Genomic DNA, 20614 nt, shown 5'->3' on the forward strand with positions numbered 1-20614 from the left:
AACAGCATTCTGTGAATGTTCCTGTTGCAAATGTGCAGCCTGAGGGTTAAATTTGCATAAAGACATATGTAGGAGTAATGGAAAAGAACATAAACTACTACACGGCTTAGGCTTTTATATATTCTTGGAATAGAGTACTACACAAGTTGACCCCTTAGACTTGCTTTATCTCACTCTGAATTTGGATTATCAAGAATAAGTGGGAACAGGGTTCTCATAATGTGTATGATGAGGTAACGTTTTATTTAGGGCTCAAAATAATGTATTACTCATACAAATCCTCTCTTCTGGGAAGTGTGCAGGGTTTCTTCTGTATATACCAGAGGTCACATCTCTCCTGACTGCATGTTAAAGGATGATGCAAGAGTTTTGTAAATGAATTTGTCCTGTAGATAGGAATAAAATGCACAAATGTGTTGGGAGAGGGTTGTTTTGTTCTTTTTGCCTCACAGTGTGATGGGCTGATACTGAACCCATTGAATATTTTGATGTGGCTTGTGAGCTAATTTTTGAAGTGGTTGACGTATGCAAGCTGAGTCGTCAATTAAGAGTAATTAAATATGTACTTGAATTTAGTAGTAGTGCTGAACATTTGATGTGGAATTAGGTATTTTGATGGATGGAGGTTTCGCCGAACAAAATTAATTCAGAGTCATGAACTGTGATGTTTATGCAACACTTGATTTTTATCATTAATCTTTTCACTGATGTTTAGCTAATGTCTCTGACAGGCCTTTTTCAGTGACTCAATGCTACACTTTTTAAGTTGTTGCTTCTGTAGGAGTCAGTGGAATTCCTCCTGTGTTTAGCATTAAAAGCCTTTTGGCTCAGGGTTCGATGAACACTTGAGGCACTTGCACTGTTTAATTGAGCCTTGTGTTAGATTCATGGAGCTGCTTCCAGTTGCTGAAGGATCAAATGAAGATTTAATTGTAGCTGAAACCTTAGCTCTTCTGTGAGTGACCTCAGCAGAAAGGAAAATAATTTGTCTGTGTTGTGTCACAACCGTACGTGTGTACCATATGGCTTGATGGTGTATTCAGGGAGAGCTCTGTGTGTTTTCTAAAATAATTCCTTTTCTTTCCACAAACCTTTAATATTGATTCTTTTTCTGAATGTGTTCTAAAACACTGGACATTGAACTTCTCAAAAGGGCTTCATTTTAGCTGTGATTCAGAGGGGGCTGTGTATCTGTCTCAGCTTGTGACTAGAAATCAGCAGAAAAGCACATACCAGACAACTTGTTGCCCTTTCCCCTTCCCTTCTTACCTTTCAGAATCTGTCTTTCACATAATCTTTTCTCATTAAATTTGTTAAACGTTTGCATTGACATGAAATGAAAATAAATTAATGTTTGTTTATTGGCAGACACCCTATCTTGACAATGAATTGGGATAGTAGCCAGCACTGGCTAAAAATGGAAGGCGAATCCAGAGCTTCCATGAGGCATTTCTTTTCAGCCTTATTACAGCTCCTGTTTTTGTACCAGGCTGGCCAGTGTAACACTATATTGCAATGAGCCTTTTGTAGTCTGTTCTTACTGGCAGCAGTATTTTAAATGGCCTGGAAGCTCCTTTTGCAAAGAGTGTTATCTGTTCCACTATCACTTCACAGGGAACCATGGTTGGGAATACTGAGATCTGGTATCAGCTTTCTTTGCTATGTGTGGGCAAACAATTATGCTTTTGGAAAAAGTTACCTGTTACATATTCAGCATATCAGACACATATCAGACAGGATCCTAAATACTATTTACTTTTTTTTTTTTTCATATACCTTCTGCTAATAAGTTTTAGAATATTTGCAATTTTTCAGCAGCTTTTTTCCTTTGGTAGTTACTTCAATATTTCTGAAGATTGGAATTTTTTTGGGGTGACAGTGCTGGCTTATTGTTCTTCTGGTAACCTATCTCCTGGTGTGGGTGACTGCTTGTAAACTAAATATTTAACATGTTGCTGTGATGAATTATTTCCACTGCTTCAGGCACATAATTAAGCAAATTAAAGCTGGAGTTCCATTTTCAGCATCTCAGCTTTATGCCTAGTTTACAGCTAGTTTTATTCTTGTTTAAAACTGCTAGTGAAGTAGTAGCCCTAAAATATATTGTTAAACTGTGACACCCTGTAAGTATTCTTCACTTATAATACTGATGTCTCCTGTTTCATGCCTAATTTGCAATCTTTAACCTTTTTTTCCCCTGAGTATATGCTGATGTCTTTAATTGGCATTTATTTCTTTTTGTTTGAAACTCACTGAGTGTTGTTTCTCTCCTTCTGTTCCCCCCCCCCAAATTTGTAAGCACTCTTTTCACAATGGAATTCATGTGGATGCAGTCAAACTGTTCTCTAGATTTTTCCAATATTCTTCTTTCCTACATGATCAGTGATGGCTCTCACCTCGTTCCACCAATGTTTTCCAGTAGCTGTTGAGTGTGTTCCCTGTTCCAGAGGAATGGGACACCTGTCACCCAAAGAGATGATGTGAAAGGCAGCGTTACCATTTACAGGCTGTAATCCTGTGTTCTGACAAACACTTCACTGTGCTGCAGAAAAACAGAGGAACTGAAAACTTTGTATGCAAAACATAAAGGTAGTTGCCCTCTTTATAAGAAGACAAGGCTGAGCTTTTTAATGATTAACAATCTTGAGGGAAATTTTTTTCTACCCTCATGATTTATTTATGGACCTGCTATTTGCATCTTTGTTCATACTTTTTGGAAAAGAGACTGTTTTTTGTATTTTTATGTAGACCGCTTGGTGCCTTTGTGGACATCTCCATACAAAAGCAGTAGGTCAGTGTTCCTACTGTCGTGTATTATATAAACTCTTCAATTATATAAAAGGGTTCCTGTGCATTTGTTTTAACTGAAATGACTTATCAGTAACACTTCCTTTACTTTAGACATCTTGTTTGAAATGTTTGCTTTAGGAAACTGATGGCAGAAGAATGGTTAGTTTTACTAAAGGTAAATATTTGTTAGAACCAAATATTCTAGTTTGTTTCTGCAAGAGTTTAAAACTAAAATGCATGTGAAATCAAATGGGTATTTTAAATTGGCAGTAATGTGAAGGAGTGGGCCTGAAACTTTGATAAGGAGGAAAGGATAATTAACTTTATATCATGCATCATGGTCTAAAAGGACAATATGATGCTTGTGAAACTTTGCTGTCATTTCACTTTGTTCCTAACATGTATATGGGTGTGCCTGTTTCGAAGATCTTGTGAATATCATCAAGATTTTGTAAAGCTTATCTATGTACAGGGTTAACCAAAAACCCCTAAGCTGTAACAACTGTCCTGATAGAACATGGTATAGCAAGAATGCTCCAACAGGAAGGAAATTATATCTCATAAAGTGCAACATCTCTGGTTATGAAATAAAGCATTACTTCCCAAATCTACTGCTCGGAAATTCCTGATAGATCAAGCTCTTATTTGTGGTTTTTTTTCCAGTGAGGTCTTTGCTCTGTCCCAGTGTTCCAATGATCTCTTGTCTCAGTACAGAGACAATGCATGAGTAGGATTATTTGGCATTCCACCAAAACATCCTGCAAAGTATCCCCTGTGGGAAGAGCCCAGAGTGGTAAAATGATGCCTGTAGGCAGATGAGGGGAGTGGGGGCACGAGATGGAAGTGGTGGGAAATAAAAGGGAAATTCAGGCCCTTCTCAAAACTCAGAAGCGCCCGTGGGAAATGTTCACAGAGTGGAAGGAATGCATTCAGGGGAAGGCTAAAAGCTTAGAGAATAAAATCTGTATGTTTGTCCCTTACTCTGAATGATCATACAGTGATCTTTGTACAAGGATCTTCTAACAAATAATTTTTCCACCTCTCAGGGACACAGAGTTGTCCAGGAAGGTTAATATGTGTATAGTTGTACAGAGAACGGGTAAGTTCTGGTTAGGCTGCTCCTTTTTTGAATAATTGCTGTGAGCAATTTCTGGTGAGCCAGATTTTGGCAGATAATGTGGGTTATTCTGAAATGGCATTTTTTCCCTTTGAGTCTATGTGAATCTAATCTCCTGTAAAACCTCTTTATGCAATTTTGGTTTAGTGCTGTGTCCTTGATAAAGAATTGTTATGGTATGGTTTTCACATCGTGATAAATTGTGTTCTAGGACTAACCTCTGGAATGCAATCTGCTTAGAAAAATAACATTTCAGGCTTAGGACTTTTGATATTCTGCACCTTTCTTGTATTATTTGCTTCTGTCTTCCTTTCTTCTACTTTTTGACTGCATCTTTTAACTGCCATCTGTAATCCTCACTCCTATTTCAAGGTTTTCCTTTTGTTTCCATTGACTTTGAACCTCTTCTGGTGCATTGAGACTAAAAAGACAGCAAAAAATCCATCATTAAGCTCAGGGTGACCTGTTATCCTGTACTGTTTCCCACTAATTTCTTCATTGTTTCAATGCTAATGCTTTTTAATACAAAGTTCAATAAGATAAATCAGCATATTTTTCAATTTTATTTCAGAAGGTTTTCTTTTTATTAACTTTTTAAACAAGAAAAAACTCCACAGCAAAAATGTCCATCAAACATTTCTGTTTGAAACAAATAGTGCCCTAGAATAGCTGATTTAGGAACACTATGAAGCTTTAATAAAATTACAGGGAACTTAAATAATGGGAACTCTTTTTGAGCAATCTCTTTGGACGTGTCTGTCTGTATTAACAACCAGGAGCCAGAAAGTAAATTCAGAGCTGCTCCTTTCACTGAATTATCTGGGATCTCCCAATCATATGAGGAGTGTGTGCAAATGGCTTTGCTGCTAAAAGAAACAAAAAAGCAAACAAACAAACCCGAAGTTCAATGCTATAGATTTTATTCTGTGAGATCTGGGAGATGTACATGGAGAGGAAAAAGAAAGTAATGCACCTGATAGTGTCTCCTCAAACCAGCAGATGAGGCTGTTTCCTATTTTATCTATTTTGCAACACTGTAAACCCCTGGAAACCTGTAACTGCAATTAAATGCCTGTCTCCAGGTATGATTTGGTGAATGTAAATGCTTCTCTTTTTTTTTTTTTTTGCACAGATTTAGATATGTTCAGAACCAGCCACCAAGTAGAACATCCAGGTATATCTTTTTAATCTATGAATTCATGCCAGATGGATTTGTACCTTCCAACGTGCCAAGCTTTGGATGAGGAGGGGCTTCACTGCTTTTTGGTCCTGATTCTGTTTTCATAAGTGTAGAATTTAATCTAGAATTTATGCTCACTCAATCAAATTTAATTCCTTGCTAAAAAAGCTTGACTTGAGAGATCTAGGGTGCGTGTGTGTACATATATATATTTTCCAGTATATTTATCTTCCTGTCACTGTTAGGAATAGTTCTCTTCCAAGGAACTTGGATTTTTTTCCCCTAGAAATCTCCTGGAAAGGTGTGAGATAAAACAAAAGCATAAATACGATTAATGAGTGTACAAGTGAGACACCATCATAAAGATTTTTATTGCAATAGACGTTGCAATAAAACAAAACTTGGTTTTGGCAGACGTTCAGTCAGGGAGATCTCATAATCCCTTGTTAAGTATCCACTTCATTCCACCTTAATCAAGAGAACTGTAGATTGTCACTTTTGAAATAGCTGTTTTAAATCAATAAAATTTAGTGGAATGTGTTATCACTGATCCTCTGATAGTGCAGATCCCTTCAATTCTCTCCTGGGTAGATGGAGCAGTGAGGGCATGGGAGGACTCAAATACATGTGTTTTTCTGGGGGAGAAAGAGGAAAAAAACCCAACCCAAACACCCCTGTCAGTAACAGCTCCTGCACTGCTGAATGAGCCATAGTTCTCTCTCCCAAAACACTTCCTCATTGTTGTGCTCTCTGCTGCTTTTTCAGAGCACACCCAGAGATATCTGTTCCATCTGTGTGTTTTCTCCTTTCCTTGAAAGGGCCCCGCGAGTTCACCCTGCCAGGAGGTTCTGCAGCTGCTCAAAGTGCAGTTTCATAATCAGCTTAATGTGGTGTGAGAGTGAGCTGGCAGCAGAATGGCAAATCCTGCGCTCCCAGACGGTTTGGGATGTGCTCCCACTCCTCCCCCAGTGACAGCTGGAGCACTTGTGTGGCTGTGCCATGTGTCACTCTGCTTTGCTGAGTCAACTAAACAATTTTTGGGGAAAAAAAATCCCACCAGAGAAAACTTGACCATTCCTTTGATGAATCATCTGCTCTGAGGTGCCTCATGGGTGTCCGTGTGCCAAGGGCAACATGGGAATATACGGCCAGATTTGGAATGGAGAACAAGATCACCCTTTGGAGATTCCATTATGTTTATATTGGTGTTTCTGCTTGGGAACTGCATTACATCTATGTTTATGTATTGGAGAGGACAGATAATGTGAGGTTTAGAATTTGAGAACATGTCTTTTGGCTATTTATCAGTTCTGCTTATTGATATCAATCATGACAATTCCAGTAAATTGGGTTCTTCAAGGGAAATGGTCAGGGGGAACATTAAACTTGTATGGTGCCATTTGCATACTGAGATCACTCCAAAATTAACACCACAGTCATTAAAATGTAGTGTGTATGAATTGAAGGAGCTATATCTTTGAAAGTATTTGATAGCTGTGCCAGGGAACATAAATCTGAATTTCTCAGTAAGTACAAAAGAAACTGATGCTCAGTGTGTCTGTACCACTCCCATGTATTACAGTTCGGTGTTTCTGGGTATAAACTGAAATGTTAACATGTGACCAATTTGCAGCCATTTGTAATTTATCTTAAGGAGACCTTGTACTCAGTGAACTGAAAGTTCTACCGGGAAGGTTTCAAGGTCTTCCCACAGAGGTGTGTTGCCAAATGATGGCAGTTTAGCTGAAAACCAGGTTAATCTACGTGTGCTCTTCCCTGTTTAAAGAGGTTCAGACAGGGCTTGTGTCAAAAAGAAGTTTAATGCTGTCCTTTAACCATTAACAGGTCCAGGGGCTGGGCACAAGGCTGGGGTCCTGCGTTTGTGATAGGAGACAATAAAGTGTTTTCCCAGGAGCAGTTGCAAGAGGTGTTTGATGGTGAGCAAACAGTGTAACATTAACAGCCAAGTACCTGCACTGAGGAGTGTTGGCCTGGCCTGAAAGCAGCACAAGTTCTGTGGCTACGTGAGTTCTGCCCAGGCTACAGAACTGCTCTGCTTTCACCTCTTTATAAAAAGAGTATTTAGTTTTTTAGTTGCTGGTATGTCCTTTAATACAAAGCAAGACCTAAAAGCTCTCTATCCCTTCATTTTTCCTTCCTCACCCACAGATTAGAGGCTGTAAGAGCAGACTTTAAGGAGGTGCTTAGATGGGGTTGGTCTTGTTCCTTTCTGCCTTAATACCCTGCCCAAGTTACCAGGATTTCACCATAGTCTTCTGCTTTAATGACCTCCCACAGTTTATCTTCTTTTCCATATATTTTCCCTTACCAGTCAAAAAAATTCACCACAACACTGTTTTTCATTTTGGGTCATGTCCCACTGGTAAACAGCTGTATTTTTTTTTTTCAATAAACATACAGGACTCCTGTGTATAGGAAATGTTTTTTAATTGTCTTGTCTATGTGTAAAAAAATACTGTCTGTCCTGGCAATTCTTTGGAGTTATAGATACAGTACAGAGTTCTTCTTTATGCTGTGCCTATAACTTTATAGCTCCCTCAGACTGTATGTAGCAATTAAAGTTCTTGGTAGTAATAATGCCTGTTTATTCATATCTGTGGTAAGTTTGTGCAGGCTCTTATGTGCTAACAACATAGACGTGGCTTTATTCACCTAAAATCACCTTTCTTGCTGCTTACAGCCCTATTCCTGAAGCCATGACTTCCTTTATTTCTAAAATATTTTACTGCTGTTTGAAGTACCACATATGCTTTCTAAAAAGCCACTGAATGACACACTCCAGTCCTATTCTAACCCTTTTTGCTTTGTAGGGTCAATGATTCTCAGTCAGTGTGAGATGGTGAAATGGCAGTTGGAGCATGAAATTTTCTGCAGTTTTAGTATGTGTGTGAAGTTACATGGAGAAACCAGGGATTCAAGAAATAACAGTGGCATGGAGCAATGGTGTTGTCCTGATTCGAGGAAAAAAACCAAAGCTTGAAAATTTGTATGATGTGAGTTACGTAAGTATATTCCATTTCTGTTGGTCTGAGTACAATAAAAGTATGAAACTCAATCCTATTTAAACAAAATTCTACCTTTTGAAACTGAAAATGGTGTAGTAGTTTAAAACAAACAGTATTTTGTAGCACAATTTCACTGTGGTATTATCAAATCCATTTAATATTTTTGGACTTGCTGCCTTGAATTTGCGATTTTTAAACCTGATTTCTCCAGGCTGATGTTTCTAGGTCACAGGACAGGATCTTTTGTGTCATGATTACTCTTTTCATAAAGAACAAAATATCCTTTCTTTTATATAGAAGCCTTTCATTTTAGGAGCCAGGAGAACTAAGATGTACCTATTATAGCAAAAATCCTTCTTATGAGCTTACAAGACCTTTGTATTATTGGCACACAATTTTATCATGAGTCTCAGGTAATGCTATTTTTTTTCCCTCAGATGTGGATTTATGAACTTTTTATAGCAAGGAATGTTAACATTAAATACTTGCCTGATACTTTTTTTTTCTCCTCAAACTGAATAGGTGAACTGTGGACTGTTCTTACCATTTTATTCTCATTCCGCGGTGAACTTACAAATTGCAAAAGATGGCAAATGGGAGAGTCCAGTGTTGATGACTTCCTAACAAGAAGAGCCCCAAAAACCAGGAATTGTGCTATAAAGCACAATGCAGTTACAGCACTCTGAGGAAAAGAAATGTGTATTTCAGGCTTGTGGTGCTCTCCCGACTCCTTCATGTGACATCAAAAAAGAAACTGCTGAGGGGATGAAGTGGGAGCTGGAGAACTGAAGGTACGATTACATTATGCATTCCTGCTGCAGTTTTAAACTCACTTATTTACATACTGAAATACCACAGGTTACCTGGCCATCTGCTGAGATCCCTGGGTGGATTTTGCAGGTCACTGAGCTCTGTGCATGTAGACCTCAAGGCACCTAATTAAAACCCAGCCAGGTATGTCCACACCAGCTGTAGTTACACCACCTGACAGGGGAATTCCAGTTAAGCAATACCTGAATGTCATGAATGGCACCAAAGCTTCTGATACTTCAGTCCAAGCACATTGTAGATAACACCTGAAATGAGTAATAAAACCTGATAATGCAGGGAGAAATAAGATATGCTTTTGTTTCCTCCAGGTTTAAGTTTCACTAGCATATTTTCAGAGCACTGCCTCAAATTGCCCAAGTGGTAGTTCTGCACCTTGGAATGCTGGAGGAAAAGGTGGACAGCGAAGTGCCCTGCTAGAGAGAAGTAGTATGTTAAAACTTGGTGTTCTTGGTGTTGTTTACCCTTACACTCAAACCTCCACTTTATTTTTAACTCTGTAGGTGTGCATTTTTTAGAACTATGAAAGAACTTGCTATGCTAGAGTTCCTTTTAAAATTGAAACAAGTCAGTTTTGCCATTGCAAGACAATACATTGATATTATTTCCCTTTGTATTTCTCCATGTAAGCCTAATAATTGTTCAAATATCATTTCCCTGAAGTACAGTTATTTTTTAATGAAAGTATTATAAATACCACAATCTTACAGTCCTGAGTGAAACTTCTTTATAACACTCCTAAAAGTCAGGATAGTATGGCTAATTCTTGTATGTTAGATATGCATTTCTAGTTACACAACATAGAGAAACTTTGCAAACACAGATGACAGAAACCTACTTTAAAGATATCACTGTCATTATTTTCATCTTTATCAAATAGCCAAAGGAGCAAGAATTCTTTTTTCATGTAGGCATCTATAGAATGCTAAAAAAAGGAAAAGTGATTATCAGTCACTGTTTTGGCACATATTTTGTTTAACCCCCATTTTTTTTAAGTTTAGTGAAATTGGATGATAAGTGTTTAAGTTACAGCACCACACACATTTAAAAAAAAAGATCAATGACTCATTGCAGATTTATGCAGGTTTTATTTTCAGCCTTTTAGGTGCATCTTCTCTCCCTGTTAAAAAGGGCACAGTTTGCTCTGCTTTGACTTTCTTTTGAAAAGCTGCAGTAGAGAGTCAAGTTAGAGTACTGTCCAAATTATACAAATGTTCATTTTACAGAGGAAAACTTCTGAGCATTAATTAACTCCTTTTGTGTCAGCCTGGCCCCTGTCATGAAGAGCCTTGTGAGGAAGCAGGAAAGAAAAGGGGGAATTTCTGAGAGCCCTTAGGGATTGTTTTAAAATGGTCATTGAAGGATAAGTTTGCGGTCAAAACACATGGTCATAAAAATTACTGGATGAAGGGTTCTAGAATTTAATCCCATGTTTGTGATAGGGAGTTTGGGTCTGTAGACTGTTTTGTATTTATTGTAAATCATGTATGTGTATATTCATACTTGGGAGGGTGGGTTGGTAGGGGTAAGGAAAGCAGAATAATGTTTAATTTTTAAAGAACATTACACAGATGTTCATTTTTCTGCTTGTAACATTGGGTAATTGAATGACCTGGTGTATTGGAGCACAAGACTAATTAAACAGACACTTGACTGCAAGAGAAAACATCTGTAAAATTCAAACCAGCTGGAAACTGTAGCTGAAAAGACACTGGAAGGGGCTGCCAGGTGGATGGTGGCATCACTGGAGGTGACTGGATGTGTTTAAGGAAAGACTGGAGGTGGCACTTATTGTTGGGTTTACAAGGTGATGACTGGTTTTAAGTTGGACTTGATGGTCTTTTCCAGCCCAATTGATTCTGCAGTTCTGTGAAACACAATCCCAAAGGGGTCAAAACCTCACCTATTCTGGGCATTGGACCATGCACAGATCCTCTGCTGCAGATGCGAGCTCATCTTCCACACAGTGAGTATGTTACGTGGTCACCCCCCACCACAGAACACACCGGCTAGGAAGGGACCCATCGGGATCAGAGTCCAACTCCTGGACACCCCAAAATCCCACCCTGTCCCTGAGAGCATTGTCCAAACTCTCTCTGAGCTCTGTCAGCCTTGGGGCTGTGACCCAACCGTGGAGGGGACTGTTCAGTGCCTGGGTGGGTTCCTGATAAAGATGAGGTCTCCCCTCAGCCTCCTTTTCTCCAGGCCGAACAAATCAAGTGCTCTCAGCTGCTCCTCATAAGGCTTCCCCTCCGATCTTTCTCCATCCTTATGGCCTCCTTTAGATCATCTCTAACAGCTTAATCCCTTTTTAATAGTCTGGTGCCCAAAACCACACACAGGACTCAAGGTGAGACCACTGCAGAGCAGAGCGGGACCATCGCCTTCCCTGACCGGCGGTTCCCGGCGGCAGCAGACGCTGTTCGGCCGCCGGCTCTGCCCGGGCGGCGCCTCAGGGCTCCCTGTCCCCCGCTGCCCGCCTCCAAGATGGCGCCCGCGGCGGGCGGGACTTCCCTCGGCGGAGGGCGGGCGGCGCAGCCGCGATGGTGGCGGCGTGAGGCGGCGGGGCCGGCGGCTGCTCCTGCCCTCCGCGCGGCCCGGGCCGGGCATGGAAGTGGAGAAGATGGATGAGAATGAATGGAAGTACCACGGGGAAGGCAACCAGAGCCTCGTCGTCTCACACTGCCAGGTACGGGGGAGCCCCAACCCGGGCCCGCGTGAGAGGGGCGGCCCGGCGGGAGCGGCCGCTCGGCCCCGCCGCTCGCCCTCGCTGCTTTCTTTCCCGGAGGAGTTTTCTATCCCGGGGAGATCGGGCCTGTCCCGTGGGGAAGATGAGCGGGCGTTTCCCCGGGTCCTCCGTCACGGCCAGTAAGGAGCGGAGGGAAAGCAGCCGATGGCCGGGCAGCTGCCGCCTGGAGATGGGAGCTGTGAGGAAAAGTGCTAAAAATTCACCTTTTCCATCATCATTCCTGGGTGTGGGTGATGTGACAGGAGAAAGCGAGCTGGAGAAGGCGTGTTTTTCCCTTTGTCACCGACTCTGGCTCTGTGAGGAGTTTGAGCACTCGCTGCAGTGCTGGGCCGGGCTCCCGACTCTAATTTCGGTTTTTGGCTGTGCCACAGAGCTGGTGTGATGTGACCCCGGTGGTCACTTCATCCCCATCCTTCCATCTACCTGTTGGTTTTTTGTTTTCTTGTTTGTTGTTTTTTTTTTTTGTTTTGTTTTGTTTGTCTGGGTTTTTTTTGTTTGTTTGCTTGTTGGTTTTTTTTTGAGGGGAGAGGGGAATACGGGGGGATGGAGGAATTTAAAAATTCCAGTAAAATAGATTCAGCACTTACAGCAGTAATGGTCAAATGAAGCTGAATCCAATCAAGCAGACTCTGTGTCAATTTATGCTGACAGTGTATTCGTGCCCCCCTTGCATGTACATTATTTACTTAATATATTGGGATATGTGCCCCTCTAAGGAGTTTATTCCTTTTCTGAAAAGTGCCTGTGGCTGTTTTGTGCTTTAAAAATGTATTTGGATTTCAGTTTAAAAGCTGGTATGGATTTGCCACAGAACGTTCTTGATGATTCATAGATCAAAACTCAGTAAAGCCAGAATGATGAAATGTAGGCTTTTTGTAGAAAAAGATCTATAATAAGAATTGAATCTTGAGAACTATTTTTTAAAATTATGTCTAAATGAATGACTGAAAATACTGGATTCTTTTAATGTCTGTTTTCTGCATTAAAAGTATGAATTAGATGTAAAATATTAACAAATACTATGTCTGAGAAAATGCTAGAAATCTTATGGTGCTCTCCAAACTTTAGGAGGGGCACTTCTGTGGTTCTAGCTTTTTTCCTCTTTTTCTTTATATTAAATACTATTTAAAAGCTATTTTTGGTACAAGAAGAACGTGTATGATTTTGTTTCCTGTCATATTTTAGCTTTGAAAAAGGCAGTGTAGAAACTACTCAGTCACTGGATGATGGGAATCAAGATAAATAATGGATTATTAGTGACGTAATTGTGATTATCTTTAAAGATGTGGAAAGTGAGGAAGTCAGCCAGTGATTCAGAATAGCTGCTGAGTGTGCCAGTTCTCTTTTTAACAAGATGCTAAAACTTTTAAGATAGAGTGAAAGTGAAATAGATACAATTTTTCCTTTATAGACAACTTTGAAACAGTGAAGTTTACATTTTGGATCTTTGTGTCTACTGATGACAAAGTCTGGTAAACTCGAAGCCTATAAAATACTATATAGATGCTAATTGTAACTTTGTGCCTCTTACGAGCAGGACATACTTGCACAATTAATCATCGTTCTTGTGATCTGGTGTTAAGTTATTCTCAGGTTTGTGTGAATGGATCAGCAGCACAGCTAAGACATTTTGACTGTCCTTGCATCATTCTGTAGCTTTCCAGTTCATGTTTTTTGTGTATGAATGCCAGAGGAGGGGGATAGGGATTTGGTGGTGGTGGGAGAGACATGAATGGATGCTCAGATACAAGTGAGAGGCCAGATTGAAACAGTGTATGTGCTTGTTGTTTCCATGTTCTCATGCATAGTGGTATTTGGGAATGTGGAGAGGAAGCTGGTCCCTACCTCTCTAAGTCTAAGCCACTCTTCCTTGCTTTGGGAAACTTTGAGAAGTTTAAAAAACAAAACTGCAACAACAACAAAAAAGTGAATCCCTGTCCTGGAGAAGAGGGCATGAGCTGCTTTGCCTTTCATGAAGTGAGGTCCAAGGTGTTGTGTTTGAACTCCTGCTCTCCTTGGAGCACTCATAACAGCCCTGTGCAAGGTCATGTCTCCAGCACACTGGATCTGCAGGCTGGGGTGGGCAAGCAGCCTGGATGGACACCCCTGTTCCTGGCTGTGAGGGCTGTGGCTGGGTTAGGGATGGACAGTAAGGGCAATAAGGCCCATGTCATCACAGGGTGCTCTCCTGTGTTTAAGGCTCTGCTTATTTCCTGGGGTTGCTCCATTCCCTGTAGGTTGCCCTTTAAGACATGAATGTAATGCATTGTTAATCCAGTACAGGACCAAAGTAAAAAGTTGGTCATGGAAAAGTCACATGCCCAGCAAACAGTTCTGCTGGCAGTGTGCTGATAAGCCCTGGATGCAGGCGACACGCAGCCGCTTTTCCAGTGCGTCCAGACAAAGGTTTGTTTGGCAGGGGGATGCTGGCATCCTATGGAATGAGCTCTGTTGTTTCCATGAAAGTGCTGTCAGTGCTCGCTGTGCTCTTTCCTCTTGCTGGTTATTAATCCTGCAGGGCGTAATAGTGACGGGAGTCTCCCTGTGTGCTGAAATCACTGCAAGTGCATCTCTGTCCCTTATCCCTCCAGTGAAGGATAAGGAGTCTGAGGCACGGCATGGGCTACTCAACACGTCTCTTCTTACAGTGGTAGTTTTACAGAGTCACTTTAATTAGTTTGGCAGCATTTAGACAGTGATCTGGTGAATAAAGATGGAATACCTGCCAAGCATTTCCAGTTCCCATTGTTACCACTGGAGCTCTGTGCTTGCTTGCTTGATGAACACTCAAGCTTCTGCTTTCATGGATTTTTAAAGTTTCAGTTCTGGTGAATCTAAAGTTCCAGAAGATGTACAGAACTATGGTACAAGTTTCTCTGGTGATCAAGCTTTTCCTTTTGGTTTTTATTGCAGCTGTGAATGCATTAATCCAAATTGAAACTGAATTGTGGTCAAAAGGCCTTTGTGTAGTCTTGCAGTCTGCTGAAGTGCTAGAATGAAGAGACAACTTTCCTACCTCATGATTCTAGTGTGAAATACAACTGGTAGCTCTAAGAGGTGTTGATGAGACATTTGTGCTGCAACCCCCAACCAAGCACCATCAGCCAGCCAGGTGGTTTAGAAAGGAGGTTTCTTTTTCCTGGAGTTTTTAGCGGAAAGTCGCTCCTTCTACTTCAAATTTGGCTTCAGATTTAAAAAGAGAGCTAAGCAGGGCTTTCCCTCCTCCTCCCTACTCATAAGCAGCAGAGAGGGTTCAGAGAAACTGCTGCAGAACAGTTATCTCCTGGTAAGATGTTGTGTCTTTCTGCAGTGCAGGTACTTAGTTTTTCAGAAGTGAGCTGGAAATCCTCCTTTGGAGTTCTGCACTTTAATCAGTTGTTTGCTCTTATGGGACACCTAACACTTCATTTCAAAAGGCTTCAGTAGATATTTGTACAAAGTAGTGTAAGCAACTCTAGGAATAATAACTTGGATTTCCTTTTGCTATTGAAACGTGTGCTTGCAGTCTGCAGTAGTTGCTTTATGAGATGAAGTATGTGCATTCCTCCTGGTCTCTGTTTTACTTCTTGCATGTTGGGATATTGTGGTAACCAAAAGCCTACTTTTGAAATACATTTGAACATCAAATCTGTGTTTCAGGGTGACTGAGGTGGAAAATAGGAGGTTTTTTTCCCCCAGCTTGTTTTTTATTAAGTGAGATGGTCTAGAACAACCTTGGCATGTGCTTGCAAAAGGTTGTTGTTTATGGCTTCAGATGCCTGGATTGTGAGTGATCATCTACTTCATGTCTTGGAATGTTTGCAGCTCCAGCAGATAACCTTGGGTTTTGGTACAGGACTTAATTAGGAAATGGATAAACCATCTCCAGAGCATCTGTGAGCTTATGAATAGGAAAAGGGAAAGGAGGGGAGATGGAGAAGGTAAGTGAAGTGTAGCTAAGGAGTCTGGATGAGGGAGTCAAGTCAGGTAATCAAGCTTGCAGAAGATTCTCAAAGTTGGTGCCTGTAATAAACGAATAATATCTGTCTCTTCTCTGTGATACTTATTTTCCCTTCAAGACCTGTGGTAAAGATGGAGAAAGTCCCAGTGTTGCTTTAGCAGGCATCCTTCCCAGTCCTTGTGCTGACTGCACAGGGGACTGTAGCGAGCAGAGGTGCTGGGAGAGAGGTGTATCTCATGTTTTAGCAGCAGTCTCTGATTTCACTGCGTCTGTAGCTGCTTCTGCTGGTACCTGCATTATGATGGCTGCAAAGTGTGTGCAGGAAGCCACTTTCTGCATAGAGGGGAGAGGGATTTGGTTTGGGATTTTGAAGTAAAATAACTATGAGAAGGGTAAACGTGTGCCAATCAGGGTAGATAATTTTTCCTCATAGTGCCTTTGCATTATGAAATAGTTTTCCTTTGGCTGGTTGGTTGTTTTGTTTATAAGAATAATGACAAATTCAGTTTTGTTGCAATAAACTTACTTGAAGAGAAGACAGGATTGTATGTTTAGACAGAAGGATGTTGCTGAAAGAGTAGAAAGCTTGTGGTTGGAATGGCTTAGCTGCAGCTTTCCTCTGGCCTTGTTTGGCAGAAAAGAGATGATGCTGATCATTAATTGCTGTCTTGTTGAGAGAATCTTCTTAAGGTGCTTTTTCTGATTATGCCATTTTGTACAAGTCCAAAAATTTGTGTGTCCTGTTTCTTCTGTTGTTTTTCTGTGTGGAGTTGCCCGAATCTGTTTTGTGCTATTGATATTTGTGCAAGTACTGATGCCCCCAAACTTCCAAGTTGTTCCTGAGAAATTCCAGATCCCCGACTATAAAGCAAAATTTTTTCAGTTGTGTTCTGTTTTCTGTTGTGTTCTGATTGTTTTTTTTCCCCATTAATATCCATGAATGTCTTGATTTCATGGAAATATAGAACAGACTGCTGATTCCTGTATTAAAGAATCTTCAGTTAGGGAAATTTTGCTGTTCTTGTGGTTATAAATACAATAGTTTATTAATAATGGCCTTTTCTAAATACTGCTCTGATTTAAAATATGGCCACATTCTGGTCTCTTGGTTCTTTTACAGAAAGACGCTACCAGAAAAGGTAAAATGCAACTTGTATTTGTTGAATTTCATTTTGACTAATGGGAAAGGCATAGTTTTTGTAAGACTTGAGCTTAAACATTTTTGTCTCCTTGATGAGATTCTACTATTTGTGTTTCAAACCTGTGCTAATTCTTCCTTCTGATGGATTTGGGAATTGTGGAATGTAGGGAGGAGTTTTGCATCTGGTTCTGTAGAATTTTCTACCTCTTCTATTTGATTTTTTTTTTGTGTGTGTGTGGTGTTTTCTTTTAAATTTCATAGGGCATTTCTTTGACCTGGCTTCTCCAGCATTGTTTTTTTGGGTGTGTGCGTATCTCAACAGTGTCTGACTCTAAACATTGTTTAGCAAAACCCCCACACCTGCACACCTTTTGCCTACTTAGACAAAAGGACAGGAAGACAGCTTGATGACTAAAGATAATACTCCTTCTTTCTTAGTTGTCATTGCTTTTGATTTTTAATTTTATTTACTTACTGTAAACAAGTAGAGGAGCTTCTGCCCAAATTGACTGAAGCAGCTATTAAAACCAGTTGAAAAAGCCAAGTATGTGATCAGGGTGTGTCATCAGTGAAAAAGAAAGGAAGAGATGCCTGACTTGCTGTGAACAACAATGAAGTTTTTAGGAAGAGAGGGCAGTCACCAGTTTGAGTTGGAATTTGGGAACCTTTGTGACACCTGTATTAAAACTGTATGATTCCTTGCATTGACCTTGGCTAATTGACACTTAGATACACATCTATGGTTAGTGGGTGAAAAAAAAAGACAGTTTTGTATTTGTTTGTATTTAGTTCTTTGGCTAAACAGGTACAGCTGTGACTGTCGATGCCATAACTAATTGGATTAACTCTACCTGAGTACCATCTACAAAGCTTTTACTATAAACAAAGAATTAAAAGTTGTAAGTACTTTCAGTTCTGTGAATTAGCTGTGAAGCTTTTTATTGACACACACTTTCCCCAAGTTATTAGGTTAAGTCAACATCAAGGAATTTTAATTCTGTATTGAGATTTCAATTCCATATTGTACCAGTAGTTAAATTTAAAATTTTCTTGTATTTACCAGGTTTCTGCACTGAAAGGATGCTCTGAATGCAGAGCAGTTTAGTTTCTTCCATGAAGTAAAAGGGAAAGGTGATGCTGGGTTCAGCAGGGCTGAATGTAGAGAGGAGAGAGAGCAGAAAGGCAGCAATTAAAACTTTTCTTATGAGTGCCTTAAGTTTTGTAGATGCAGATGGGAAGACACAGCATGTGTGTGGATGGAGATGGGAGACAGAAGCTCTGTGGTCTAACACTAATGCCATATGACAGTGATCATTTAACTGCAGCAGCAGCTCTCTTCTTCCTGCAGAATACTTGTTCCAGAGATGCTGTCTTTTGCTAATAATGAGTGTTGGAGCAGACTTGTCTTCTGGTGACCTTCTTTGGAAATTCAAACTCCACTTTGGGGCTATTTTTTTCTTTTTTGAGTGACTTTTGAGAATGCTGAAGGCCACATCCAGTGAAAATGTAAAATCTCAGTTTTGCAGTCAAGCTCAGGAGATCATCAGCCTTGATTAAAAATGGTCCTGTTTGGTTTTTTTTTGGTTTGGGTTCAGTGCCAACTCAAACTTGACTGAGTTCCTTTTGCAGTTGAGATCAAGTTGTTATCTTAAAAAGATTTCTTTTGTGTCTGTTACAAGTGCTTGTAATGCAGTGATGGAGTTTCTGTGACTTTTCTGTGCTGTTCCTGTATCTGCCCTCAGCTGACAGTGGCCGTGGGTTGGTTGCTTTGGATAAAGCAGCCTGGCTGACCCAAAGCTGTGTAGGAGTGCTCAGTCTAACAGCCTGTTTTATTCACTCTTTTGGTTCTTCCTCCCTCCCAGCTTTTCAGTAGCTGTTCCTTTTGCCTCAGTGTATTTGTCTGCGGCATGGAATAAAGTGTCAAGGAGGTGTCCTGACCTCTTTGAACTGTTCTCCCTGCCCTGCTCTTACTCGGGAAGGAACAGAGTCACTGGATTCTACGTGAGCATGAGGCTTGCTTAAGTGCCTTCTAGCTGAGTTGTTCTGGATGCTGAGAATTACTCACTTGTTTTAACTGTCCATTTCATTATTCAGCTTCATTCTAATCCCTCTTACTGTTTTGACTTTTTATTTCCTCTCCCCCATTAATAATTTCCTGGAACGCCTGGTTTCCCCAACATAACATCAGATGACTTGGCAGCTTAATGGTGGGAAGTGTGCGTTGCTGATCAGAGGGGGCTTTAGGGCAGCTTAAAGGAAGGAAGCTTAGGACGTGGTTTTATGTTCTGATTGCTACACCTCACCTGTTTGACAGATGGGCCAGGTATTTGATATGCTTTTAAATGTTAAGGACCATTTTTGACTTGTGTTTCACAGCGAGGACATCAGGGCTGTGTGCTGTGCTACCCAGACAGTGCTAATGCACACTGAGGGACAGGCATCAATGGGTTTATTCATCCTGTTCTCTCTCTGGTGTGTGTTTCCACCTCGTACCAGTGGGTGTATCACTTGATATCATTTCAGGTACTCCGATTAGCTGGTTTGGCTGAAGGGCAGACATTTCCTTCTCACTCTTGCAGAGTGCAATCATTAAATTCTCTCAGAATTGGTACCATCTGTGTATTGCGAGGTTATAGAAGCTTAGCTATAAAGTGAAACCTGAGGTAGTGCTTAACTCCCATGGGAATCAAGATCATAACCAAGTAGAAAAAAAAAATGGAATGAGCACCTGAAGTCTGATGCAAGCTGTGAGCTCTGTGCTAAAGAAATCATGGGGGGTTTGTTTTAAAATAATGGTTTGCCATATTGAATGGTGTCAAGCCAGATACCATGCCAGAAATCCTTTATTCATGTTAAGAAATAAAACCATTGTTCTTCAAGGACTTCTATGCTAAATAAAAGAGTATTGTTCCAATTTCTGAATGCTTCTTTGCACTTTGTGTGAGCAATTGCTAAACTTCCTCCATACTGGCAGGAAATGTAGCTTTCCTCACTTTGTTTTGTGTGATCTTATCCACCTTATGCCGAACAAAACTGGGTTGGAAAACAATTATGTATGATATTACCAGGTGTATTTCATTCAAAAGCTGCAAAATTTTCTAGCACTTAGTTTGTTTCCATCTCTCACATCCCTCCACATTACATGGCACACTGACCCTGCATGAGGAGACCTTTAAAAATGTCTTGTGTTGAGTATCATGAAGGTAAGCTTTGGCTGAAGTGCCTGGGCAGTGTGATGGGCATGTTTTCACTGAATTCTATCAGTTGTCAGAAGGAGGAACTCTCTCTTTTATGGTCTTTTCTGAGATGTGAAGATAACACTTTTGTCCATTTTTCTCCTTCCTAGAAATTGCATTTTCTGAATAGAGAACCATTGTTTTCTGTTCAAATCCCTCAAACTAGAATTGGAATTGAAGGAGTTGTGGGATGTAGATGTGGAATAAAAAAAGTCAGAATAATTTTTTTAGTTGACATATACTGCATGCAGCTGCAGTGTGCTACTGCAGGAGTAGCTTAATATCAGCTAAACAATTCCATAGTTCATGTTGAGTACCCTTGGAACTGATTATCATTAATCAGTATTTGCATATTGCTGTGTTCAGTTTGTCTCCCTCTCCCTCCCTTGGACTGAAAATGAGATAGAATGGACTTTCTGTAGGCGTCATTGCTGTACTTTGCTGTAAATCCACAGTGATTAGGTAGCACTGAATAAACACAGTGGTAGGTCTGGCATTCTCAGAGCTGTGTTTGATAAGTTCTTGGTAGCTCTTCAGGTCAGCAAAACACGGTGAATTAAATAACCAATTCTTACGGTATAAAGACATCCAGAGCCTTTACAGACAC

At 40.5% G+C, this 20614-nt stretch overlaps 1 protein-coding gene and 1 long non-coding RNA gene across 3 annotated transcripts in view; both read left to right on the plus strand.

Moving 5' to 3' along the window:
• The first annotated feature begins 7776 nt into the window (after positions 1 to 7776).
• On the plus strand, positions 7777 to 11390 carry LOC125331793. The gene is made up of 4 exons (XR_007206188.1): positions 7777 to 8110; positions 8636 to 8904; positions 10790 to 10907; positions 11260 to 11390. It is a non-coding gene; the product is annotated as an uncharacterized LOC125331793 (long non-coding RNA).
• An 87-nt stretch (positions 11391 to 11477) lies between these two features.
• IPPK (inositol-pentakisphosphate 2-kinase) overlaps positions 11478 to 20614 on the plus strand; it is a 30216-nt gene continuing 21079 nt past the window's right edge. For both annotated transcript variants that reach the window (XR_007206037.1, XM_048315346.1), the window contains exon 1: positions 11478 to 11630. Coding sequence is in view for 1 of the 2 variants with exons in the window: in XM_048315346.1 (XP_048171303.1) it covers positions 11550 to 11630 (81 nt within the window). In the remaining variant the exon portion in view is untranslated. The remainder of the gene's footprint in view (positions 11631 to 20614) is intronic.

Source organism: Corvus hawaiiensis, chromosome 11 (assembly GCF_020740725.1).
Source record: "Corvus hawaiiensis isolate bCorHaw1 chromosome 11, bCorHaw1.pri.cur, whole genome shotgun sequence".
NCBI classification, from domain to species: Eukaryota; Metazoa; Chordata; class Aves; order Passeriformes; family Corvidae; genus Corvus; species Corvus hawaiiensis.